This window comes from Chlorocebus sabaeus, chromosome 16 (assembly GCF_047675955.1).
Source record: "Chlorocebus sabaeus isolate Y175 chromosome 16, mChlSab1.0.hap1, whole genome shotgun sequence".
NCBI classification, from domain to species: Eukaryota; Metazoa; Chordata; class Mammalia; order Primates; family Cercopithecidae; genus Chlorocebus; species Chlorocebus sabaeus.
In genome coordinates, this window is record NC_132919.1 from 53,706,940 (window position 1) to 53,734,649 (window position 27,710).

At 48.4% G+C, this 27,710-nt stretch overlaps 1 protein-coding gene across 15 annotated transcripts in view; it reads left to right on the forward strand.

Annotated features, from left to right (window-relative positions):
* Nucleotides 1-27,710, forward strand: part of SLC39A11 (solute carrier family 39 member 11) — a 563,219-nt gene that overhangs the window by 82,638 nt on the left and 452,871 nt on the right. For 10 of the 15 annotated variants that reach the window (XM_073005074.1, XM_037993737.2, XM_037993738.2 and 7 more), the window contains 2 exons: nt 22,017-22,135; nt 26,323-26,361. In XM_073005074.1, coding sequence (XP_072861175.1) covers nt 22,017-22,135; nt 26,323-26,361 — 158 coding nt within the window. Of the gene's footprint in view, nt 1-18,086; nt 18,190-18,673; nt 19,146-22,016; nt 22,136-26,322; nt 26,362-27,710 lie in introns of those variants that run through there. The other 5 variants (XM_008011929.3, XM_008011930.3, XM_073005079.1 and 2 more) reach the window with 4 other exon arrangements.

Genomic DNA, 27,710 nt, shown 5'->3' on the forward strand with positions numbered 1-27,710 from the left:
CTGGGAAGTCCTTGAAGCATTTTTTTTTTTTTTTTTTTTTTTTTGAGACAGAGTCTCCCTATGTTGCCCAGACTGGAGTGCAGTGGCATGATCTCGGCTCACTGTAACCTCTGCCTCCCGGGTTCACACCATTCTCCTGCCTCAGCCTCTGGAGTAGCTGGGGCTACGGCGCCCACCACCACGCCTGGCTAATTTTTTGTATTTTTAGTAGAGACGGGGTTTCACCGTGTTAGCCAAGATGGTCTCAATCTCCTGACATCGTGATCCGTCCGCCTCGGCCTCCCAAAGTGCTGGGATTACAGGCGTGAGCTACCACACCCGGCCCGTCCCTGAAGCATTTTTATTGGCTTTGGTATTCTGACTTGTTTCCCTGTAGTTTTGCTTATAATAATCATTTTCGTGGTTGAGCTGCAAAGCTATGACTCAAATCTGGCAGCCTAGGGTGATTAGGGGCTCATCAATGTGTGGAACATGGGAGAATGGGGCCAAGGGGAGATCTGGGTGTTTCCATCTGTGAAGTGAGGGGCTTGGACCAGATGCCCTTGGAGGTTCTTCCCAGCTCTAAATTCCCCGGTGGAAGTGACAGTGACTTTTAGCATCAGATTAGTTTGCTAAGGTTGCCTTAGCAAAGTGCTACACGCAAGGTGACTTAGACAGCGGACATTTGTTGTCTCTCTTGTGATTCAGGAGGCCAGAAGTCAGAAACCAAGGTGTCATGTGGCTTGTTTCCTTCTGAGGACTGTGAGGGAAGGATATGTCCAGGCTTCTCTTTTTTTTTTTTTTTTTTTAAATAGGGTCGTACTCTGTCACTCAGGCTGGAGTGCAGTGGCACAATTGTGGCTCACTACAGCCTCCTTCTCCTGAGGCTAAAGTGATCCTCTTACCTCGGCCTCCTGAGTGCACCACTACATCCAGCTAATTTTTTTGATTTTTTTTTTTTTTCTTCTTTTTTTTTTTTTTTTGAGACGGAGTCTGGCTCTGTCACCCAGGCTGGAGTGCAGTGGCCGGATCTCTGCTCACTGCAAGCTCCGCCTCCCGGGTTTACGCCATTCTCCTGCCTCAGCCTCCGGAGTAGCTGGGACTACAGGCGCCCGCCACCTCGCCCGGCTAGTTTTTTGTACTTTTTAGTAGAGACGGGATTTCACCGTGTTAGCCAGGATGGTCTCGATCTCCTGACCTCGTGATCCGCCCGTCTCGGCCTCCCAAAGTGCTGGGATTACAGGCTTGAGCCACCGCGCCCGGCCTTGATTTTTTTTTTTTTAAGTAGAGATAGGGTCTTGCTATATTGCTCAGGCTGGTCTTGAAGTCCTGGGCTCAAAGATCCTCCCACCTCAGCCTCCTAAAGTGCTGGGATGACAGACATAGCTACCGTGCCTGGCTTTTCTCCTGGGCTAGCAGATGGCCATTTTCTTTCTCTGTCTCTTCATATTGTCTTCTCTTAATGCATATCTGTGTCCAAATTTCATCTTTTTTTTTTTTTTTTTCCGAGACAGAATCTTGCTCTGTCGCCCAGGCTGGAGCACAATGGCACGATCTCGGCTCACTGCAAGCTCCGCCTCCCGGGTTCCCGCCATTCTCCTGCCTCAGCCTCCCCAGTAGCTGGGACTATAGGCGCCCGCCACCACGCCCGGCTAATTTTTTGTATTTTTAGTAGAGACGGGGTTTCACTCTGTTAGCCAGGATGGTCTCGATCTCCTGACCTTAAGATCCGCCCGCCTCGGCCTCCCAAAGTGCTGGGATTACAGGCGTGAGCCACCACGCCCGGCCCCAAATTTCATCTTTTTTAAAGGAAACCAGTCATACTGGATTAGGGCCCACCCTAACGACCTCACCTTCATTGGATTACCTCTGTAAAGATCCCCTCTCCAAATAATCACAGTCAGAGGGACTAGGGGTTAGGACTTCATCATACAAATTTTGGGTTGGGGGTACACAAACAAACCCATAACAAGCCCACTGCAAACTGGTGCACAATCACAAGACTGGAAGCTGAAGTAGGAGCTCTGGCTGTTTGTCTGTGAGGTTGAGATAGTCCCCATTAGCACAAGGAGGTGGTTTTTGTTTGTTTGTATTTAAATGTTTGTTTATTTATTTTGGAACAGTCTCACTCTGTCACCCTGGCTGGAGTGCAGTGACGCGATCTCGGCTCACTGCAGCCTCTGCCTCCCAGCAACCTCTGCCTCCCAGGTTCAAACAATTCTCCTTCCTCAGCCTCCCTAGTAGCTGGGACCGCAGGTGCCTGCCACCACACTGGGCTAATTTTTGTATTTTTGGTAGAGACAGGCTTTTACCATGTTGGCCAGGCTGGTCTCGAACTCCTGACCTCCAGTGATTTGCCCTCCTCTGCCTCCCAAAGTGCTGGGATTACAGGCGTGAGCCATCGTGCCTGGCCTGTATTTAAAATTAAGTATACAACAGAATACCTTAAATTGGATGAGGCCTTGGTTCTAGATTCACAGCTGTATTCTTCCAGTCTGGGATCTGGCATTGTTTCACTGAGGCAATAAATCAGAAACTTCCGAGCCTTTACCTGAGAAAGGGACCTTGGAGCTTCCCTGGTCCAACTCTTCTATTTTTCAGAACCAGAGAGGAGAAGGTTGCCCAGCGAGTTACTGTCAAAATCTGGGCTTAAACTGCCATGCCCTGGTTTCTTGTCACATACCTGTGTGCTTCTGTCTTTGTGGCTTTCTGTCACTGCTGCTGCTGCTGTTGCCCTAGGGAAGAAGCCGGCAGGTCCTAGAGTCTGAGGGCATCCACGGCTTAAGTGATGAATACCTCCCTGAATGCCCACACGAGTGCTGTTGTTGACAAACCCACAGACCCAAACAAAGGTTTTGCTGAGCAAGAACTCAGGCTTCTGAGAAGGCTTTTCAGCTAAGAGATATTTTACTATTTTTGTTTGTTTGTTTGCTTCTTTTGAGACAGGGTCTCTCTCTGTCACCCTGGCTGGAGTGCAGTGGCGAGATGTTTGCTCACTCTGCCTCCTGAGTTCGAGCCATCTTCCTGCCTCAGTCTCCAGAGTAACTGGGATTACAGGCACCCGCCACCACACCCAGCTAATTTTTGTATTTTTAGTAGAGACCAGCATGTTGGGGTAAGATGGCCTGGAACTCCTGACCTCAAGTGATTCGCCTGCCTTGTCCTCCCAAAGTGCTGGTATTATAGGATCACTTGAACCCAGGAGGTAGAGGTTGCAGTGAGCCAAGACTGCACCACTACACTCCAGGCTGGGTGACAGAGAGAGACTCAGTCTTAAAAAACAACAACAACAAAAACAACACACACACACACACACACACACACGCACAATACTACAAAACACCACAAACTGGGCAGCTCAAAGCTACAGAAATTTATTCTCTTACAGCTCTAGAGTCCAGAAGTCTAAAATCAAGTCATTGTCAGGGTCACGGTCTCTCTGAAGGCTCCAGGGGAGGATACTTGCCTCTTCTGGCTTCTGGTGGCTCCCAGCTTTCCTTTGCTTGTGGCTGCTTCACTCCAATCCCATTTCTTTCTTTTTTTTTTTTTTCCTGAGACAGTGTCTCGCTCTGTTGCCCAGGTTGGAGTACAGTGGCTTGATCTCGGCTCACTGCAAGCTCTGCCTCCCGGGTTAACGCCATTCTCCTGCCTCAGCCTCCTGAGTAGCTGGGACTACAGGCGCCGCCACACCTGGCTAATTTTTTGTATTTTTAGTAGAGACGAGGTTTCACCGTGTTAGCTAGGATGGTCTCAATCTCCTGACCTCATGATCCACCTGCCTCGGCCTCCCAAAGTGCTGGGATTATAGGCGTGAGCCACCGTGCTCGGCCTCCAATCTCTATTTCTGTGTTCCCATGGCCTTCTCTTCTTCTCTGTGTCCCTGATTTCTCTCCTTTGGTCTCTTACAAGCACATATGTCATTGAATTTACAATTTACCTGGTTAATCCAGGATGATCCCATATTGAGATTTTTAAATTTTTATTTTTTTAATTATTTTTTATTTTTTTGAGACTGAGTCTCGATCTGTCACCCAGGCTGGAGTACAGTGGCGCAATCTTGACTCACTGCAATCTCCGCCTCCCGGATTCAAGCGATTCTTCTGCCTCAGTCTCCTGAGTACCTGGGACTATAGGCACCAGCCATCATGCCCGGCAGACTTTTGTATTTTTGGTAGAGATGGGGTTTCACCATGTTGGCCGGGCTGGTCTTGAACTCCTGGCCTCAAGTGATCCGTCCCCTTCGGCCTCCCAAAGTGCTGGGATTACAGGCATGAGCCACCACACTGGGCCCCATCTCAAGATTTTTAATTACCTCTGCAAAGGCTTTTAATGAATGCAACGTTACATTCACAGACAGGGACTGGGATTTGAATGTCTCTTTTTGGGGCCCCTATTCAACTCCTATGCAGGACTTCTCAAGTGACCTGGCATAGCAGCCATACATTTCCAGCACCAGCCTTGTTCCCATCCAGAGCTGTCTGATGGGGTCTGGAGAACCCCGGGACCTCTCTTGACCGTGGGCAGTTGAGGGACCAGCTCGCACCTTGTTCTCTGCATCTATGGGAGGTGCTCTTCACTCTTTTCCAGGAGTTCTCCTTCCCGTCATCCCACCTCTGAAGGCTCCTGGCCTGCTGGTCTCATCCGCTGGGGTAATGGTAACAGCAAGAGACCACCCTCCTCGCTGGGAAGGCTCACCCACCTCTTTCCCTGACCCTATCATCAGCCCTCCGTGAGCCTCAGCGAATTCACATGGGATGAGATTTGTTTCTGCTCCCACTCTGAGAGAGGAATTAAGTTTCTTGGAATCCGGTTCCTTCCCCATTCCCTGGGGCCTTTTGGGATCTGTGTAGACCTCTAAAGAACTCTCGCTTTTTGAGGACTCATCCTATATTGCAACAATCATGTTAAAATGCTCCCACATCACACATTAAGTGCTTTTATTCCTTATACAAGAATCAGAAAGATTTTTATAATTTTGCTTTTGAAAGTATTTGGCCCCTAAGCATATTTGATTTACGATTGACTGTAATTTCTTGGCCATCATTGTGTATACTTAGGAATTCTCTTGAAGTCAGAAAAGCTAAGCCTTAGACTGCTTTTTGAATGTAATTAAATTTTTTTCTTTCTCTTTTTAATGACCCAGCAACGAATGATGAGAATGTAATTAAATTTTTTATGAATACCAAAGTCAACACTTAAAAGGTTTTATAGACATTTAGTTAAATATTACGTTTAGGCCGGGTGCGGTGGCTCAAGCCTGTAATCCTAGCACTTTGGGAGGCCGAGACGGGTGGATCATGAGGTCAGGAGATCAAGACCATCCTGGCTAACACAGTGAAACCCTGTCTCTACTAAAAAAATACAAAAAACTAGCCGGGCGAGGTGGTGGGCCTCTGTAGTCCCAGCTACTTGGGAGGCTGAGGCAGGAGAATGGCGTAAATCCGGGAGGCGGAGCTTGCAGTGAGCTGAGATCCAGCCACTGCACTCCAGCCTAGGCGACAGAGTGAGACTCTGTCTCAACAACAACAACAACAACAACAACAAAATGTTACGTTTAGATTTCTACAGTTTTTTTTCCTTTTGAGCCAATATCTATTCTTTTAAATTCTTTTTTTAAAAATTAAATTTATTTAGCCGGATGTAGTGGTTCACACCCGTAATCCCAGCACTTTGGGAGGTTGAAGCGGGCAGATCACTTGAGGTCAGGAGTTTGAGACCAGCCTGGGCAACATGATGATACCTCGTCTCTATCAAAAATACAAAAATTAGCTGGGCGTGGTGGTGGGCACCTGTAGTCCCAGCTACTTGGGAGGCTGAGATGGGAGGATGGCTTGAACCTGGGAGGTGGAGGTTGCAGTGCGCCGAGATTGTGCCACTGCGCTACAGCCTGGGCGACGGAGTGAGACTCCATCTCAAAAAAAAAAAAATTAATTAATTAATTTTTAAGACAAGGTTTCACTCTACTGCCTAGGCTAGAGTGCAGAGATGTGATCATAGCTCATTGCAGCCTCTATCTTTTTTTTTCTTTTTTTTGAGTTTTGCTCTTGTTGCCCAGGCTGGAGTGCAATGGCGCAAACTTGGCTCACGATGGTGCAAACTTGGCTCACGACAACCTCCGCCTCCTGGGTTCAAGTGATTCTCCTGCCTCAGCCTCCGGAGTAACTGGGATTACAGGCATTCACCACCACGCCCGGCTAATTTTGTATTTCTAGTAGAGATGGGTTTTCTTCATGTTGGTCAGCCTGGTCTCGAACTCCCAGCCTCTATCTTTTGGGTTCAAGTGATCCTCCCATCTCAGCCTCTCAAGTAGCTTGGACTGCAGGTGTGCACCATTATACTAGGCTAATTTTAAAAATTTTGGTAGATGTGGGATCTCACTATTTTGCCCAGGCTGATCTTGAGCTCCTGGCCTCAAGCAGTCCTCCCATCTCGCCCTCTCAAAGCTCTGGGAAAACAGGCATGAGCTACCATATCCATCCCATTTAAAAAGCATTTTAACCATTCCTCACACCCGAGAGCTTAGAGACTTCAGATACTTGTCCGCTAGTTTCTGATTGCTGAGAAGATGGTCTTGCCTTCTTTCTCACCTAGCTTCTCATTCCACTGGGAATTGAAATTTCTCCTTCCCAAATCCCAGGCTTCCCCCACAGGATGTCCAACCCCCACTCCCAGACACCTGGGGTTTCTGCTGCTTCCTTCCCTGGACTGGCTTAGATCAGAGCTTCCCAGTCTGGCTGTGGGTATTGTATGTTTTGCATTTTGCTTTCCCTCCATACAGAAACTTCTACTTCTGAACCTCTCTGTGGTGTTTTTGTTTGTTTGTTTGTTTTTTGTTTGTTTTTTTGTTTTTTTCTGAATAATCAACCCTGGCTGATTTTCCCATTTTGACCTTGTGGCCTTCATTCTGGGCCTGCCACATCAGCCCAGGGATGTGATGTGCTTCATGAGCCTGTGGCTTGTGCAGTCACACGGGGCCTCATGTGCAGAAGGAACTGGGCTTGTTTAATGCTCTGCTGTCATGTCTTGAGATTGCTAATAATTTTATCTTTGAACTTGTGTTTTGTAAGCAAAGTTCAATGAAACAATGGAGTCTCCACATTGCCAGGGGAGGGATATGGAAAAAAGGAAAAGGCATTATATTCTAGATCCTTTAATGGCATTTTCCCCTACTTTTTGAACCAGAGCTTCCCATTTTCCTTTTGCACCAGGTCCTGCAAATCATATAGCTGGTCCTACCTAGTCATGACAGTGAATGAGGACCCAGTATGGACCCTGGTGTTTCACAACTTCACTGGAGAAGCGTGTCTGTGAGATGAGATGCTTCCAGCCAAAAGGAAGCGCGTTTTTCATGGCGGCTGGAACAACTGATCCCAAACGTGGTAGCTTGAAACAATACAAATTTATTATCTTATATAGTTCTGGAGGTCAGAAGTCCTACCCATCGAGATGTCCCAAGGCTGCACTCCTTCTGGAGGCCTTAGGACAGAGCCCACTTCTTTGTCTTGTCCAGCCCACATTCCTTGGCTCTTGACTGCATCTCTCCTACCTCTGTTTCCCTTGTCATTGAATCACCTCCTCTTAGTCTGACTCTGCTGCCTCCCTCTTTTTCTTTTCTTTTTCTTTTCTTTTCTTTTTTTTTTTTTGAGATAGAGTCTCGCTGTGTTGCCCAGGCTGGAGTGCAGTGGTGCGATCTTGGCTCACTGCAATCTCTGCCTCCCAGGTTCAAGCGATTCTCATGCCTCAGCCTCCCAAGCAGCTAGCACTGCAGGTGCATGCTACCATGTCGGGCTAATTTTTTGTATTTTTAGTGGAGGCAGGGTTCACCATGTTGCCCAGGCTGGTCCCAAACTCCTGGCCTCAAGTGATCCACTGGCCTTAGCCTCCCAAAGTGCTGGGATTACAGCACTTAAGCCACCTCGCCCGGCCCTCTTTCTCCTTATAAGGACCCTTGTGACTGATTATGTGGGCCCGCCCAGATAATCCAGGATGATCTCCTATCTCAAGATGCTGAGTCACATCAGCAAAGACCCTTTTGCCCTGTAAGGTGACATTTTCACAGGTGTCAGGGATTAGGACATGGACGTCTTTAGGGGAAGGGAGGGGTTATGATTCTGCCCAGCAGAGGAAGTTGTTTTCCTGCTGAAATCTCTAAACATTCACCCAGGACACATCCAGGTTTTGTGGATTCTGAAACTTATACCATTTTGAAGGTCTTCTTTAAGAAAAAGTAAGAAATGTAGGTAGGAAAATGAGTATTACTTTAGAATGAGAAAGAAATCACAAATACCCAGACTTTAGATTTGGGTCCTTTTCTTCTGAGATCTCTTTTGACAATTTATCAGCAGAGTTTACGTGGATATGTAACTGGTCTCCTCCCCATCGGGAACACTCTCCGCTCCCAGCAACCCACCTGCATGTGAAGGCCCTGGGCCTGGCTGTGCTGAAACGCGTGACCAGTTCTTCTCTCCTGTTGATTTGTCCTCACTAGCTAGAGTGACTCACTGGCTTCCAGCAGTGGAAGGCATGGCTGTTTTATGAGGAATAAGAAAAGGAAAGAGGCAGTTTAACAATACAATAGCTTTGATAACAAGCCTTAGTTTATAATGCAGAATTGATCCAATGCCGGAAGCTTCTAGACTGGAAGCATTATGAGGCCACGGTTGCGTCTGCCTCGTCTCCTGGTGTGTACCCAGTGACCCAGACGTGCCTCTGGTACAGTGAGTGTGCAGTGAACATTTGCTGAGTGACTGAATGAATGAACAGGTCATTTACATGATCCATACAATTGTGAAAGAATAGGCTCAAAATAGAACTTAGTTCTTCAGCAATTTCCCTTCGTAAGCCTATCAAAATGGCTTCCACAGAATTGCTTAATATGAGATGCCAGAAGAGATGTTTGAAGCAACAAATGTAGAAAAATGAGAAAGACTGATTTATGCCGATTATCATCTCAGAGACAGAGATGATTTCATATTCTGTGAGTGGTGGAGTTTTTTTTTTTTTTTTTGTCTAATAATTGGATATCTTATTAAGCTGGCAGTCAAGAAAACTTGGTTTTGCATTTTGAATACCTGTCACAAGTCCAGGTGCGGTGGCTCACGCCTGTAATCCCACCCTTTGGGAGGCCGAGGTGGGTGGATCACCTGAGGTCAGGAGTTCAAGACCAATCTGGCCAACGTGGTGAAACCCTGTCTCTACTAAAAATACAAAAATGAGCTGGGCGTGGTGGCGTGCATCTGTAATCCCAGCTACTTGGTAGGCTGAGGCAGGGAGAATTCCTTGAACTCAGGAGGTGGAGGTTGCAGTGAGCGGAGATTGCGCCACTGCCCTCCAGCCTGGGTGACAGAGTGAGACTCCACCTCAAAACAAAACAGAAAAAACCACACACACACACACAATAAAACAAAAAAAACAAAAAACAAAAACAAAAAACAAAACGGAAAAAACCTATCACAAAACCAGAAACGTTGCTCCCAACAATAGATGTGCATAAAGTCAGTGAAAGCTTTACTGTTGTGCCTCCCTTGAGCATGTGTGGTGCAGGTTTGGATTCAAACATTAGACAAAGGTAAGGAGGGACTGGATTGGTGACTTGATTTCTCCTTCAAGCCTCTAGGCAGCATTTCCTTGTACTAGGCTCAGAAAAGTAGTGCCAAGTGGCTGTTGGCTGCCCTGGATGGTGCTTACGTAAGAGGCTGGTTAGAACTTCCTGTTCAGAGGCCGGGCACAGTGGCTCACGCCTGTAATTCCAGCACTTTGGGAGGCCAAGGTGGGCAGATCGCTTGAGGCCAGGAGTTCAAGACCAGCCTGGTCAACATGGTGAAACCCCATCTCTACTAAAAATATAAAACTTAGCCTGGTATGCTGGTGGGCGCCTGTAATCCCAGCTCCTCAGGAGGCTAAGGCAGGAGAATCACTTGAACCTGGGAGACGGAGGCTGCAGTGAGCCGAGCTTGTGCCACTGCACTCCAGCCTGGGTGACAGATCGAGCCTCTGTCTAAAAAGAAAAAAAAGGTAAGACTTATATGTCAGATCGACTTACTCTTTAAATAAATATTGAACGGCTACTGTGTACCATGCACTGGGGATACAGTAATGCAAAAGGCAGACGTGGTAGTGCTCTCATGGAACTTGCATTTGGGGGGACCAAACAAACAAACAAACAAACAAACAAACAGGATTGCCAGACATCAAGATGTGCCAGGAAGAAAATAAAGAGCGGCTTGGATGATCTACATTAGATTGGATATTCCAGGAAGGCCTCTTGGCAAGGGTGACATGGGAGCTGAGATCCAAATAACAGACGACCCAGACAGATGAAAATTTGGGAGACAGGCAAAGGGTGCAGGAAGTGCAAAGGCCCTGAGGCAGGAGTGTGCTTGGTGTTCCAGGAGAAGGCAGATCAGCCAGGATGAAGCAGGGTGAGGAAGGGGTTCGGAGTGATTCTGGGGGGTGTTCCCAAGGCCACCAGCATTTATATCAAGGGCAGTGTGGCGCTCTCAGAGGGTTTGCCATAGTAGACTGGCATGAATGTATTTTTGTCTTTTTTTTTGTTTGCTGGAGACAGAGTCACCGTCTGTTGCCTGGGCTAGAGTGCAGTGGCACAATCTTGACTCACTGCAACCTCCGCCTCCCAGGTTCAAGGGATTCTCCTGCCTCAGCCTCCTGAGTAGCTGAGACTACAGGCATGTGCTACCACGCCCGGCTAATTTTTGTATTTTTAGTAGAGATGGGGTTTCACCATGTTGGTGAGGCTGGTCTCGAACTCCTGATCTCAAGGGATCCGCCCACCTTTGCCTCCGAAAGTGCTGGGATTACAGGTGTGAGCCACCATGCCCAGTCTGTATTTTTTGTCTTTAAAACATCACTTTGGCTGCTGTGAAGAGCGGGGACTGTTTGGAGGGTACGGGGCGGGGAGGAGGGGGGCGGAATCAGGAACATCTATCAGGTGGTCAGGGCAGGATGATGAAGCAGAGTTGTTTGAGCACAGGTGGCAGCAGTGGAGGTGGAGGGAAGGGGATGAATTCTGGATAGATGGGTGGAGGGTAATTTTAAAAATCCCCTGAATAAACAACAATAGGAGATCCCTTACATTTCTATAGCATGTCTGTAAAGTGCCTATTATTGTCACTGTTAGGATCCCATCTGCAGATCTGAGAGCCAGTTCCTGCTGGGTTTATTATCTACACTCTGTGGAAGGAAGGAACAGGCTGCCCCAGGCTCAGAGGCTCCGTCCTCACGCTGTGTTCTGTGGTCGGCCTCCAGCACAGGGGAAGAAATGGCAGGCAAGCGAGGGCGGACGAAGCAGAGCCGCATCTGTTGAGTTGGCTGCCCTGCACCTGGCTCCAGCAAAGTGCACGACACAGGATAGGTGCTGAAGAAAGGTCTGCTGAGTCCACGAAGAATGAATAAGTGAAGGAGGAAGAGGGCTGATGGGTAATAATCGTTCAAGGAAGCCTGGACATGTGCTAGGCAGGGTGTTGGAGGCGTCACTCCAGGTCACAGTAACCTGGAGAGAGCACTATGTTATTTATTCTCAGACTCAGGATGAGGAGAATGAAGCTGAGAGTGTAACTGCCCAATGGGTTCACCTTGCCCACTGCCTAGACAGAGCTGATTTATGAAGACAGGGGAATTGCAATAGAGAAAGAGTAATTCATGCAGAGCAGGCTGTGCCCTGCTCTGTCCCACTGCCGTCTTCCAGGAGGAGGTGCCAGCATGGCAGTTAGCCAGATCAAACTACAGCGATTGCTCTGGACTATCCACCATCTCATCGTCCTGCAGTTCCTTTGCTGATAATCGGCATCAGTCAGGATCCCTTAATGCATGGGAAGCAGTCCTCCTTGACTGCAAAGCACCCTGCCACTGCAGTTTCATTGTTACTCAAATCAGTCTCCCAGAGCATTTGGGGATCAGAGGGTTTTGTTTTTGCTTGTTTGTTTGTTTGTTTTTTGAGATGGTCTGGAGTGTAGTGGTGTGCTCTTGGCTCACTGTAACCTCCACCTCCTGGGTTCAAGCGATTCTTCTGCCTCAGGCTCCGAGTAGCTGGGACTACAGGCACACGCCACCACCCCTGGCTGATTTTTGTATTTTTAGTAGAGATGGGTTTTTGCCATGTTGGCCAGGCTGGTCTCAAACTCTTGACCTCAGGTGATCTGCCCACCTCAGCCTCTCTAAGTGCTGGGATTATAAGTGCGAGCCACCGTGCCCGGCCACGATCAGAGTTTTTAAGGATTAATTTGGTGAATGGGGAAAGCCATTGAGTTGAGAGTACTGATTTGTTGGTTTGGAGATGAAATCATAGGGAGTTGAAGCTGTCCTCTTGTGTGGAGTCAGTTCCTAGGTAGGGGCCACAAGATCAGAGAAGCCAGTTTATTGATCTGGATGGTGCCAGCTGATCCATTGGGTGCAGGGTCTGCAAAATATCTCAAGCACTGATCTCAGAAGCAGTTTAGGGAGGGTCAGAATCTTGTATCCTCTAGCTGCATGACTCCTAAACCATAATTTCTTTTTTCTCTCTTTTTTTTTTTTTTTTTGAGGTGGAGTCTCACTCTTGCTCAGGCTAGAGTGCAGTGGTATGATCTCGGCTTACTGCAGTGTCCACTTCCTGGGTTCAAGCGATTCTTGTGTCTCAGCCTCCTGAGTAGCTGGGATTACAGGTGTGAGCCATCACGTCTGGCTAATTTTTGTATTTTTAGTAGAAACGGGGTTTCACCGTGTTGGCCAGGTTGGTCTTGAACTCCTGACCTCAGGTTATCTGCCTGCCTTGGCTTCCCAAAGTGCTGGGATTACAGGTGTGAGTCACTCTGCCTAGTCATAATTTCTAATCTTGTGACTAATTTGTTAGTCCTACGAAGGCAGTCTAATCCCCAGGCAAGAAAGAGGTTTGTTTTGGGAAAGGGTTGTTATCATCTTTGGTTTAAACTATAAACTATAAATTCCTCCTAAAGGTAGTTCAAACTATGTCTAGAATGAACAAGGACAGCTTGGAGGTTAGAAGCAAGATAGAGCTTGTTAGGTCAAATCTCTTTCACTGTTGCCATTACAGTTATATTTTTTCTTTTTCTTTCTTTCTTTTTTGTTTTTGAGACAGAGTCTAGCTCTGTTCCCCAGGCTGGAGTGCAGTGGCGCAATCTTGGCTCTGAGGTTCACATGATTCTCCTGCCTCAGCCTTCCCAGTTGTTGGGACTGCAGGTGTCTTCCACCACACCTGGCTAACTTTTGTATTTTTAGTAGAGACGGGGTTTCGCCATGTTGGCCAGGCTGGTCTCAAACTCCTGACCTCAAGTGATCTGCCTTCCTTGGCCTCCCAAAGTGCTGGGATTACATGTGTAAGCCACCACCCCCGGCTTCTGTTACAGTTTTGCAATGGTGGTTTCAAGAGGGGTTGGGAAATGTGTCCCTGAGAACCCACATGCCAAGCTGGGCTTTCTCCTGTGTGGTCAGATTGTGAAGCTAGCAATCAACTCAGAGAGAGAGAGAGAGAGAGAGAGAGAGAGAGAGAGAGAGAGAGAGAGAGAGAGAGAGAAAATGAAAGAGGATGAGATCTAGGACTCATTGGGCTGGACAGCTTTATGCCCATCTCCATTCTTTCTGCAAAGCTGCAGCCCATGATTCCCCTGCTTGCCCCCGACAGTCTTCCAGGAGGAGATGCCAGGAGGGCATTTAGCCAGATCAAACCACAGCGATTCCTCTGGAAAGGGCCGTCCACCATCTTGTTGCCTTGCGGTTCCTTTGTTGATGATTGGCATCAGTCTTAGGGCCCTTTGACACGTGGGAAGCAGCCTTCACTGCCTGCAAATCCCCCTGCCACTGCTTCTGGAGCCGCTGTTCTGGTCTGTTCTTGCATATCCCATCCCTTTGTCCTGGGGGCGTCAGTCCACCTTAGGTCCCGTGGGAGAGAATAGGAATGGACTGTGGGTGGGGTGGAGGTCAGAGTCAGTGTATTTAGCTTTCAGGAAACATTTTCTTTTTTTTCTTTTTTTGAGATGGAGTTTTGCTCTTGTCACCCAGGCTGGAATGCAGTGGCGTGATCTTGGCTCACTGCAACCTCTGCCTCCCAGGTTCAAGCGATTCTCCTGCCTCAGCATCCTGAGTAGCTGGACTTACAGGCGCCCACCACCACGGCCAGCTAATGTTTGTATTTTTAGTAGAGATGGTGTTTCACCAGATTGGGCAGGCTGATCTCCAACTCCTGACCTCAGGTGATCCACCCGCCTCGGCCTCTCAAAGTTTTGGGATTACGGAGGTGAGCCACCGCACCTGGCCCAGGAAACCTTTTTTTTCTGTCCAACACTCTGGCACTTTTGACTGTAAGGAAGTGTGTGAAAGGGGCAGTTCACATGTTTGCGGAGTGGGCATGTGTGTGTGGGGTTATCGAGAAAGATGGGGAAATGGTAAGATTTGTCTCATGGGGGTTATCGCCCCTCCTGCTTATGGGCTTGGTGCGATTTAAAGAAAGTGAGATGCAGAAATGCTGATCAAGGTGGCTCTGGGTCTTATCCTGTGAGCCCCGAATGCCCCATGCAGGAAGGGCACCATCTCAGGAGTCAGCTGGGTTTGGTGTCCCACACTGCCCCATGGACCTTGCGTTACTCCACAGCTTTCCTGAGCCTCAATTTCTTTATCTGTAGAATGGGGACAATAATACCTTTCCCTCAGAATTGTGAGTTTTACATAAGAGGAGGATGTAAAGATAAAGTGGCCCAGGTCAGACATTCAACAACTGTTAGTAGGTTCCCCACTTTTCCTTCCCCACGTCAAGTTTACCTATGCTTTGCATGCAAACATCTTCTGAGGACATGCTATAATATGAGGTGCTAGGCTGGCTGGGATGAGGGGAAGGAGCTCAGTAAGGAGCTTGATTCCAATCTTGGGTTTGTGTGCTGAATATAGCAGTGAAGTTAGATCCTACAGTAGAAGATAGAAGAAGGCAAGTGCCTTAGAATTCAGATGGAGTTCTGTGGGACCTTAGAGGATAGAGACTCGGTTTGTAACCAGGGCTGGGACAGGTGGGAGATGAGGTCAGATGGGGTGCCGGAGGAGAATGCATTAAACCTGGGTCTTGCAGGATGGTGGGGCTTAGATTCGGGAGGCGAAGGGCAGTTCAGTAGAAATGGTAGAGGGGAGATATGAGTGGTAGGGAGGGAAGGCTGTGTGGAGGACACAGAGCTGTCCAGCCTGGCTTGGCCAGAGGGCACAGGGAGGAGAACCCTGGGAGACAGAATTGAGAACGTTTAGTTGGAATCATACCACGGAAAACCTCGAATTCCAGGCTGAAGCATTTGAACTTTGTGCCAGAGGCACTAGGGAGCTACTGGAGCTTTTTGAGTAGGAGAGTGACGTGCTGTGCTTTAGGCAGGCTGATCTTGGCAGTGGTACATGGAACAGACTAGACAGGGTGGAGTGGAAGGAGGTGACTCCCATGACCTAGATGAGGGATGGGGAGGCTGAATCCTCACAGCAGTAGTGAGAAAGGAAAGGATTGGGCAGGAGAGGCACTTTGTGGATCGTTGCAAACATTTCTGTTTGTTTTTCAGTGTAAAGAATTTAAGCGACCTGGCGTAGCGTCTCACTCCTGTAATCCTAGCATTTGGGGAGGCTGAGGTGGGGGATTGCTTGAGCTCAGGAGTTCGAGACCAGCCTGGCCAATGTGGCAAAACCCCGTCTCTACTAAAAATACAAAAAATTAGCTGGACGTGGTGGCATGCACCTGTAGTCTCAGCTACTTGAGAACTTGGGAGGCTGGCTGAGGCAGGAAAATCACTTGAACCTGGGAGGTGGGGGTGCAGTGAGCCGAGATTGCACTACTGCACTCCAGGCTGGGTGACAGAGCGAGACTCCGTCTTAAAAAAAAAAAAAAAAAAAATTTATGCATGCACAAAAGTAGAAACAGAAACATTTAATGAACCTCTATGTGCCTGTTCCCCGAGTTCAACAATGGTTACTTTTTTATTTTTAAGAGACAGGGTCTTTCACTGGAGTGCAGTGACACCATTACGGCTCACTGCAGCCTCAAACTCCTGGGCTCAAGCGATCCTCCCGGCTCAGCCTCCCTAATAGCTGGGACTACAGGCCCAGCTACCACCTGCCACTGTGCCAAGCTACTTTTTTTTTTAACTTTTTGTAGCGACGAGGTCTTGCTTTGTTGTCCAGGCCGGTCTCAAACTCTTGGGCTCAAACAATCTGCCCACCTTGTCCTCCCAAAGTGCTGGGATTACAGGTGTGAGCCACCACGCCCAGCCTAAGAATGGTTAATTCATGGCCAATTGTGTTTAATCTCTACTCCGTCCACTTCTCTCTTCCATCATATTTTGAAGTGAATCTAAGATATCGTATCACTTTATGGCCATTGCAGTGTGCAGGAAGAGCTATGACATTTTGGAAGATGAGTTGATGGGCCATGCCATGTGGGGGTTGCGTCTCTGTGTGCCTGTCATACTCTGTTATGTGGAATTCCAATGGCTGATTTGACTCCTACCAGTTGGGGGTCTTTTAAGGGCAAAGACCACCCTTCAGTGGCCAGGCTGTCTTCTCTTCCCCACAGAGTGCATGGTATATGGTGCGACCATCAGTGTGAACAACCTAGTTCTGCTGGAAAAAAGAGGCCTGTTATTGGAGCCTTTGGGCTATCGCCATTGATACCACAGGTAGTTTTTCTGCTCAGGTCATGCTCTGATACGTGGTCAAATAAAACACAGGACACTCAGCTGGGTTTGAATTTCAGATCAACAACAAATATGCCTGTAGCATAAGTATGTCCCAAACATTGCCCAGGGCATACTTATAGTAATAAATGACTTGTTATTTATCTGAAATTCAAATTTAATCAGGCATCTCTTTTTCATTTTTTTGAGATGGAGTCTCGCTCTGTCTCCCAGGCTGGAGTGCAGTGGCGTGATCTTGGCTCACTGCAAGCTCGGCCTCTTGGGTTCATGCCATTCTCCTGCCTCAGCTTCCTGAGTAGCTGGGACTACAGGTGCCCGCCACCACGCCTGGCTAATTTTTTGTATTTTTAGTAGAGACAGGGTTTCACCATGTTAACCAGGATGTTCTCGATCTCCTGACCTCGTGATCCACTCGCCTCGTCCTCCCAAAGTGCTGGGATTACAGGCGTGAGCCACTGTGTCCGGCCCAGGCATCTTGTATGTATGCATGTATGTATGTATGTATTTATTTTGTTTTGTTTTGTTTTGTTTTTGGCTAAATCTAGCCAATCCTATCCTCTGATCTTTTCACAGAAGTCTTGTGGATCAAAACCTTTGACCTAGGGCAGTGCTTTTCAAAGGGTGGTCCCAGGACAGCAGCATCAGCAACTCCTAACTCAAAACAAAATCTCAGGCCAGGCGCAGTGGCTCATGCCTATAACCCAGCACTTTGGGAGGTCCAGGCAAGTGGATCACTTGAGGTCAGGAGTTTGAGACCAGCCTGGGCAACGTGGTGAAACCCCGTCTCTACTAAAAAAAAAAAAAAAAAAAAAATTAGTGGGGCTTGGCAGCATGCACCTGTGGTCCCAGCTATTCGGGAGGCTGAAGCAGGAGAATCGCTTGAACATAGGAGGCAGAGGCTGCAGTGACCCGAGATTGGGTCACTGCACTCCAGCCTGGGCAAAAGAGCAAGACTCCATCTCAAAAAAACAAAAGCAAAAACAAAAACATCCTAAAATGCCAGTCCCACCCAGAATGACGGGACCAGAGCCTCTGGGAGTGCTGGCATTGTGTATTTGACTCCCTCCAGTGATTCTTTTGAGGCTCATTGACTGGAGGATGATGCGGATGCCATCACATTACCTGTCCCCAGCCTCCCCCGCAACACACACACAGCACATCCTGCTCTGCTGCGCACCCAGTGGCATGCACCTGGCTGCCAAAGGTATAAAAGCGTAAGTAACATTAGGGGTGTTACAAAGGGCTCTTTCCTTGAGTGTTTGTAGCTTCCCCTAGGGCTGCAGTCACTCGCAGACCGCTGGGCGCTTGGCCTCAGGACTCTGTTCTGCCCGCCCAGATCTGTTCCTGAGCCTGCAGACGGCTGTGAACCAGAGAATCTATTCTTCAGACGGGAGTTGCCAGTTGCGGCCGAGGGGGCGGGGCCCGGAGGCGGGAGGGCCACGTGTGCGGGAGGGAAGCAGGAAGTGACTGCGGGAGTGGAGCCGGCGAGCGAGCGGCAGCGGGGGCTGATGGAAGTGCAGTGGGGGCTGGAGAGGGCACCCTAGTGAGTTGGCTTTTCTCTCCTTCGGTGCCTTTGGTTGGGCTTGAGGCCCGGGGTCGGGTGCCATTAGGACAAGTGTGTGGGACTTGGAAGGGCAGCCACCTGGAGCTTGGAAGGGGGTGCGTTTGGAGAGAGGAGGGGTTTGGAGGCTTTGGCAGGTGGCGGGGCGGGGTGGGAGGGTGGGGGGTGGGGCGGGAAGGAAGTCCCTGGACCCCCGCTATGTCCCTCTCCAGGGTGATCTGGAAGGCAATGACATGCCTTCCTTTTACAGTCCTCACCCAAGATCCTCTTCGTTCATCGCTTCCTAGGGGTGTGTGGGGGGACCCGGGATTCCTGGGAGCAGAGGCAGCTACAATTCCAGCTGCTCCCAGGCCCCTCCCACTTGCTCTGGCTGTTAGCTGGACCTCTTGAACTTGACTGGGAATCTGGTTAACTTGCAGCAGGTCTGGCTGGGGCGTGACTGTGTGCATTTCTAACCTATTCCCAGGTTGGGTGTTCCGCAGACCACGCTTTGAGTAGCAAGGCTTTAGAGAACTTTTCCACAGTCCTCTCCGCCCAGACCTGAATCCTGCTGCTGGATTCCCCCTCGTGGAGTTAGGGCATGTGTGCGCAGCTCCACGAAGGCCCAGCAGCCCTAGTGCTGTTCCCACTTCTGCAACTTCACCAGCCTCTTGAACTGACTCTTGGAAGCGGAACAACAGGTTTAAAAGGTGGAGAAAGGAAATAAAGAAAAGAAACCTGTATCAATCAACCGGAAATGCCCATGTGCTGCTGTGGCCGATGTGTACAAGTGTACAGGCTGTTGGCATTTTAAAAGTTGGAACGGGCAGAGAATGATTCTCCCTGCTGCTAACGAATCAAGGTTGATGGAATTAATATCCCCATCGTGAGGAAGTCTGAGCCCCATTGTGTAAGCTGTGCTGGAGATGCTGTGCCCTAAAGTCGTTACTGGTCTGCCGGTTAGAGAAGACTTTTTGTTCTCTTGGGACTCTGCCAGAAACAACTTCTTCTCTTGAGACTCTGCAGAAAACTCTTCTGTTCTTTTGGGACTCTGCTTTGGTCTTGTCAATCCCACACGGGGCAGGAGAACTCATTTTCTAAGCTCTTGGTATTGTAGAAGTTTTACCAGATTGATTGATTTATTTGTTTTTTATTTTTTTGAGACAGAGCCTTGCTCTGTCACCCGGGCTGTAGTGCAGTGGCGCCATCTCGGCTCACCGCAACCTCTGCCTCCTGGGTTGAAGCAATTCTCCTGCCTCAGCCTCCTGAGTAGCTGGGACTACAGGCACCTGCCACCATGCCCGACTAATTTTTGTGTTTTTAGTAGAGATGGGGTTTCACCATGTTGGCCAGGCTGGTCTCAAACTCCTGACCTCAGGTGATCTGCCTGCCTTGGCCTCCCAAGGTGCTGAGATTACAGGCGTGAGCCACTGCGCCTGGCCAAGTTTTACCAGTTTTAATCTTTTGCTTTCCACAGTTTAATGTGCATAAGAATCCCCCATGGAATTCCACAAAATGCAGACCCTGATTCAGAAACTCTGGGGTGGGACCTGAGTTTCTGTGTTCCTAACTAGCTCCCAACCCAGACCAGCGCTGCTGGTTCTCTGACCACCTTTGGAGTAGCAAGGATTTAAAACAGCTAATAGAGAAGACACTTCTCCGAGGGGCACTGGGCTTGCATTGCTCATGATCAGTGCTGCTCCTATTGGGATGGAAAGCATGGTGGCCTTGGTCTTCTCGTCTTCCCTCTGTGTCCCTTTTCCTTACTCAGCAGAGTGCTCAGATGTACCTGGGGACAGGCTTAGACGAGTGTTTCCCTATCCCAGTAACCGCCAGGAACACCCATGAGCTCCCTCTGTTCTGTTCACCAGCCCGCAAGATCCACGTTGACTTTGGCCTGTTGGCAAATGTAAATTGTTTGCTCTCTTCTGTAGCTGTCAAGAGGCACATTCAAATACAGGAAAGAAAGGTGTTTTTGTTATGCCCTGTCTTGGATGATAAGTACTGAGAGGATGATCACTTTGTGCTGTTCTTTGTAAACGCTGTTTGAAATTTTATCCACAGCAACTCAGAATAGATGATTGGTGTAATGGTCCAGATGGCTTGGTTTAAAAACAAAGATTAACCCCTCTTTTTAGGGTGGCTGAGCAAGATGACAGATGTAAAGGGTAGTTTTTTAAAAAGGATTTTTTTTTTCCTTCAATTAACGTGCTCACAGTTTTCACAATTGGTGCAGTTCGTTTAGAGTATGGGAATTAGAGTCTGATTCCGTATCTGTTATTTATCTCAGGGTTTCTGGCACAGGGGCTGAGCCAGGGCTCACCTGGGCTCACCTGGACCCATAGCCCTTCCTAGATTTGAGCCTGGGTGTGTTGCTGAGCCGCTTGGCATAAGGGCTTCATCCACACTCTGCCGTGGTTTCCTTCCAGGGTCAGTCGAGGCAGCGTCTTCAGCTCTTGATCTGCAGGTTCAGGGCTGCTGGCTCCGCACAGAGCACTGGGGACTGGCAGGGCTGAGCCCACTGTGGTCATGTCCAGCCAGCCCTCTGGGTGCTGGCAGACCATCAGGGAGATGAATGAGGCTTTGAGATGAGGCCCTGAGCCCAGCGTTTGTGTACCGGAACACAGGGCTTTTGAACAAATGGGTTTCTCTGCCTTGTAACTTTCCACAGGGAGAGATCTGATTGTCATCTCAGATCCAGAATTTTAAGTATGTTGAAGTCTGGAGGAGGTTCTCTGGACTGAAATGAGAGGGAATGGTACTTCCCTTCCTTCCTTGGTGGGCGGTGGTGTAACCCGCTTTAGCAACAGGGTGCTGAGTTGACCAGGGGACATTCCATTCCTGGGTCCGTTTGCTTGTCCTTGCTGACTGTCCTGTGCAGGTAAGCTGGCCCTTTTCCATCCAGCACATATTTTTCAGGGGTTACAAAGCCCTATTTTGCAGGGTGGCCAAATATGTAAAAGCACCATCCCTGTCCTCAAGCAACTAAGGCTGTAAAAGATGGAGGCAAAGCCACGCTGAGAAAGGACCAAAGCTGCATGCTGGGACAGGGCTGGGGAAGGCCAGAAAAGCCTTCATTGTGAAGTTGGCATTAGGTGGGCTGCAGAGGATGCTCCAGGTTCGGATGGCTGGAAATGTGCAAGGAAGGTATTCCAGGAGGGAACTGTATGAACAGGGACTCGGAGGCAGGATTGTCTGGGGCTTGTGGAAGGTGCCGTAAATAATTCAGTTGAGCTGGAGTTTGGTGCTCATGCAGGCATGATGGAGAATGGGATTGGAGAGTTGGGGGTGGGGAGAATCAAAGGTTGGTTGGTGGAGTTTACCCTTTGGCTGGGCAGGTGCACCATTGCGGGTGTGACGGGGATTTAGATGGGAAGCGTGTTGACATCACCTGCACTAGTCACCTGTCTTTGGAGGAGGCTGAGCGCAGATGGTGGGCAAGAGATGGCAGAAGAGGCAAATTGTGTGGGGGAGGCTGCATCAGACCCTCCTATGCCCCCTGCCTCTGGAACAAACCACATTCTTTGTGCTTCTCTTTGAAACTACCTCTCAATGTTGCAGCCTTTTTGTGGGTTCCCCTGGCATCTCCCTGGCGTCTCCCCGTGCCTTCTTTCAGATTTAGACGATTTCCAATTCCTGAGGGACCTGGATAGAGAAGCCTGACCTGTGTGCCGGGTGGCTGGGGGACACTGGGATGGCGTGGTGGAAGGGTGCGTACCGTCAAGCCGGAGGGAGGCCAGCTCCCGCACAGGGTGTTAGGACATGTCAGAATGTGCGCCTGTCACTGAAAGGGACCACCGGTGGCTGATGCTCTCGCTCCTCTTGCACAGCTGTATCCAGCATGCTCCAAGGCCACAGCTCTGTGTTCCAGGCCTTGCTGGGGACCTTCTTCACCTGGGGGATGACGGCAGCTGGGGCAGCTCTCGTGTTCGTATTCTCTAGTGGACAGGTGAGTTGCCTTGCTTCTGTTCTGAAGGTTGGTGGGGAGCCCCTTGGTAAAGGGACACCATCCCACTCTGTGGAGCAGGTTTGTAGACTTTTTCAATGCCCCTGGCCATACCCCCAGGCATTGTGTGCTGGGGTTTGTTCGCTGTCTTCTTATTTTCTCGCCTTCTGCCTGCCAGGACGGGAGAACAGATGGCTGTTTGCTCTAGACACCTTCATGCACCATCATCTCTCCTCCTGACCCTTGACAGCCTGAGTTGAAGGGAATGGGAAGTGAGAAAAGCCCAGTTACTGAGGCTTCGTTAGCCCGCTGCCTCATTTCTACCTGCCATGTAATTTCTTTTTTCTTTTTCTTTTTCTTTTTTTTTTTCTTTTGAGACAGAATCTTGCTCTGTTGCCCAGCCTGGAGTGCAGTGGCAGGATCTCAGCTCTCTGCAACCTCCGCCTCCCGGGTTCAAGTGATTCTCCTGCCTCAGCCTCCCGAGTGGCTGGGATTACACGCATGCACCACCACGCCCGGCTAATTTTTGTATTTTTAGTAGAGGTGGGATTTCACCACTGGTCTCAAACTCCTGACCTCAGATGATCCGCCCACCTTGGCCTCCCAAAGTGCTGGGATTACAGGCGTGAACCACAGCGCCTGGCCTGCCATGTAATTTCTTGCAGGCCTGGAGCAAGTGGTACTATGCATGACCGAAGAAGAACACTAGATTTCAGGTGTAACTGTCCTCCCCTGTGACCTTGAGTTGGGTGGGATGGTTGGAAAGACCTTAGGAGAAGAAGGGGCATCTGTTCCCTTTCTCTTTTAACCCATCTCCAGGTTGTTTCATCTCCTCTTGGGATGAATATAGCTGCCCCCCACCACCACCCAGGGCCCCTGCAGACCCTTACTCCTCTCCTCTACATCTTCCCTGTATCCCACTCACAAGCCCCACTGCTCTCACTCACTGTCATGCCCCCACAACCTATGCATGCCTATATCCCCCACATCTCTCCCTCCTCCCACATCCCCATCCTTACACCCCTTCTACACACTCTACCTATAGTCCCACACACCTGTACTTGCACACATATCCATATACCCTCCCCACACCTCTGCACAACCCACACTCACCTCATATGCCTGAAACTGCATTCTTTTCCCCAACCCAGATCACCCTCAGTCCGGTAGCCCTGGAGCCATCCATGGGTATCTTGATGAATGCACAATGCCTGCATCGTTCACCTGGGTAGCCTGAAACATTGTAGGAATGGCAAATGAATAAGTGACTTAAGATCTAGTTCAGCATGTTGCGAGGGAGATTTGGAAGTGAACACACCTTCAGGAAGTTTGCAAGTCAGGCGCTCTTGTGTTAGAGACCAGTACAGCAGGCCTTGATTTGGACAATAAAATCCCCACCTCCCTTGCTGCACCACATCGCCCCCGGGAGCTGATAGGTTGGAGACTGGAAATCAGAAAACACACAATCCAAAAACACAAGTTATCTAGAACCTAGGTATATAAGATGCCAAGATGAGTCAAATGCATAGAGACACATTGTAGAATGGTGATTGCCAGGGGCTGCAGGGGAGGGCAGAAATAAGTTATTATTGAATGAGTACAGAGTTTCAGGGTTATTTTATTTTATTTTTATTTTATTTTTTTTTGAGACGGAGTCTCGCTCTGCCGCCCAGGCTGAAGTGCAGTGGTGCCATCTCGACTCACTGCAAGCTCTGCCTCCCGGGTTCACGCAATTCTCCTGCCTCAGCCTCCCGAGTAACTGGGGCTACAGGCGCCTGCCACCACGCCTGGCTACTTTTTTGTATTTTTTAGTAGAGACAGGGTTTCACTGTGTTAGCCAGGATGGTCTCGATCTCCTGACCTGGTGATCTGCCTGCCTCGGCCTCCCAAAGTGCTGGGATTACAGGCGTGAGCCATTGCGCCCGGCCTATTTTATTTTTTGACAGAGTCTTGCTCTGTCTCCCAGTCTGGAGTACAGTGGCGTGATTTTGGTTCACTTGGTCTCTGCCTTCCAGGTTCAAGTGATTCTCCTGCCTCAGCCTCCTGAGTAGCTGGGATTACAGGTGTGTACCACCATGCCCTGCTAATTTTTTTTGTAGTTTTAGTAAAGATGGGGTTTCACTGGTAACCCTATCTGTCCAGGCTATTGTTTTTTTTTTTTTTTTTTTTTTTTGAGTCATAGTCTTGCCCTGTCGCCCTGGCTGGAGTTCAGTGGCATGATCTTAGCTCACTGCAGCCTCTGCCTCCTGGGTTCAAGTGAGCCTCCCACCTCAGCCTCCCAAGTAGCTGTGCCTACAGGTGTGTGGCACCATGCCCAGCTAATTTTTGTATTTTTAGTAGAGACGGGGTTTCAGGTTTGTAAGGTGAAAAGTTCTGTAGACCACATGGCTTCTTTCACTTCAAAGAATGTCCTTAGAGCTCATCCATGTTATAGCATGTGCCAGAATTTCTTTCGTTTTTAAGGCTGAAGACTATTCCATTGTATGTACGTACCATATTTTGTCTATCCATTCATCTATGGCTAGATAGCAAAAAAAAACCTCTTTATTGAAATATGATGCATTTGGAAAAATGCACATTTTATTAGGCTGGTGCATTTTATGAGGTTTGCACCAACCTAATATAAGTGTGTAGTTTGATGACTTTGCACAAATGCTCGTGAAACTAGAGCCCAGATCAAGAAACAAAATAGTACCAGCTCCTCACCTTGCAGCCCCTTCCAATCAGGAGCCTTCAGTCTCCCTTCCAATCCTACCATCCCCAACCTCTATTCCAAGGATCATCTCCCTTCTGATGTCTAGCAGCACGGCAGATATTTTCCCTGCTTCTGTGCTTTATTTAGATGGAGTAATCATATAGTATGTACCGTTCTGCATCTGGCTGATTTTACCCTACTTGTTTTCCAGTTTCTTTAATGTCCCTGTCTGTTTGTAAGATATATGTATATATATAACTGTAGTATGTGTGTGTGTTCCCATTGCCATATGGTACCTGTTGTATGAATATATCCTCATTAACATATCCATCCTACTGTTGGTGAGAATTTGGGTAGTTTCTAGTTTTGGGCTCTTACAAATAGCACTGCCGAACATTTTTCTTCATGGGTTCGTTGAATACAAGTGCACTCCTGTTACGGAATTACTCAGGAGTGGCATGCATAGTGTTCACCTCTCATTCCTGCTGCCAAATAGTTTGCCAAAATGGTGGTACCTGTTTGCACCCCATTGTGTGACGGTTTTTTTTTTTTTTTTGAGATGGAGTTTTGCTCTTGTTGCCTAGGCTAGAGTGCAGTGGCATGGTCTTGGCTCACTGAAACATCTGCTTCCCGAGTTCAAGCGATTCTCCTGCCTCAGCCTCCCAAGTAGCTGGGATTACGGGCATGCGTCACCATGCCTAATTTTTGTATTTTTAATAGAGATGGAGTTTCACCATGTTGGCCAGACTGGTCTCAGATTCCTGACCTCAGGTGATCTGTCTGCCTTGGCCTCGCAAAGTGCTGGGATTATAGGCACGAACCCTTGCGCCTAGCCTAATATTTGTAGTTTTAGTAGAGACAGGGTTTCATCATGTTGGTCAGGCTGGTCTTGAACTCCTGACCTCAGGTGATCTGCCTGCCTCGGCCTCGCAAAGTGCTGGGATTATAGGCGTGAACCCCTGCGCTCAGCCTAAGTTTTTGTATTTTTAGTAGAGACGGGATTTCATCATGTTGACCAGGCTGGTCTTGAACTCCTGACCTCAGGTGATCTGCCTGCCTCAGCCTCCCAAAGTGCTGGGATTACAGGCGTGAACACTGTGCCCGGCCTGTGTGAGGGTTTTGATTGTTTCACCTGCTCCTCTGCTCGTCACCAACCCTTGTATGACGACTACTTACTAAAGGTTTATACTGGCTACTTACTAAAGGTTTACAAACGTAATTCACAGGGAAAGCTGAGTAAGAGACAACACAAGGGCCAAGGCAAGCCAAGCACCACTTGATAGAACACTTCTGATTGGCTATGGGGTGGATGGAAAGTTAACCAAAAGCTTTCCCCCTGGTTCTTGGCCCATTGTATAAACTCAGGAGCTCACGAGCTCAGGAGTGGGCCAGTCTTTATTTGTGTGGCTCTTTTGGGCCTTATGGTTTCTTCTTGTCCCAGGAAACATCATCTTATTGACTCTTGGAAACTGAAACATCTTGTTTTGATTTTCAGAGGCGGATCTTAGATGGAAGTCTTGGCTTTGCTGCAGGGGTAAGTAGCATGTAGTAGGAGAAATGGAAATTGAGGCATACTGATTCTGACATTTGTCTGCCAAGGGTTGTCTTCAGTCCCTCCCCTTGCGACCTAGATGCATCCCTGTGTTCCTCAGGCACTAACGCCTCCCTCTAATCACCTGCCATATTTATCTCCCAGCTTATCAAATGCCCATTTCTCTTTAGACAGCAAATGAGGTTTATTTGACAGCTGCCTCAGGACTAGGAAAACAAGATCATATTTGGTAAGGGCCTAGCACAGGCCTAGACTAATACATAGTTGGCTCTAACTAAATATATGTTTTTCCTCCCCTTCTCCCTTAAAGGATCTTTTTTATAGGTTTTTTTTTTTCCTTTTTTTTTTTTTGAGACAGTTTTACCCTGTCACCCAGGCTATAGTACAGTGGCACAATCATGGTTCACTGCAGCTTCAACCTCTCTGGGCTCAGGTGATCCTCCCAACTCAGCCTCCCGAGTAGCTGGGATCGCAGGCATGTGCCACCATGCCTGGCTGATTTTTTGAGTTTTTGCAGAGATAGGGTTTCACCACGTTGCCCAGGCTGGTCTTGAACTCCTGGGCTCAAGTGATCCACCTGCCTAGGGCTCCAAAAGTGTTGGGATTACAGGTTTCAGTTATGGAACCCAGGATGTTATAGACATTGTTAAATATGTAAAAATTGTGGATAGAAGCCTGTGATGCATCCCTGATACCCATCTTCCAACTGCAATCATTATTGACATTTTGCTAATCTCAATTCACCTGTCCTCCCCCAACCTTCTTGGGAGGTTAGAATATTTTGTAAAAGCAAATCCCAGACATCATGTAATTCCACCTGTAAATTCAACACACATGTCTAACTGAATGACTTTTTAAAAATAAACATAATCATATGGCCATTATACCTACCAAATTAATAATTCCTTTTTGTGATCTAACATCCAGTCCATATTCAGATTTTCTCCGTCTTTCTAAAGGTGTCATCTAATATTGTTTTGTTATAATTGGGGTCCAAACAAGGTTTTTACATTGCATTTGTTTGTTATATCTTTTAAGTCTCTTTAATTTTTTAACAGTTCCTTTTTTTTTCATGCTAGTAATTTGTTGGAGAAACTGGGTCATTTGTCTCTAGAATGTTGGCTGATTGCTTCCTTGTGGTGCTGTCTAATTTGTTCCTCAGTCCCCTGTATTTCCTGTAAGCTGGGAGTTAGACCTGGAGTCTTGATTAGTTCAGATTCCATTTTTCAGGCATGAAGATGTCATGGTGCTGTGTATTGCAGATGTATCACCCATATCAAAAGGCATGTAATATGTGGGTTTCCCTTTTAGTTGATCAGGGTTTGGTTTCT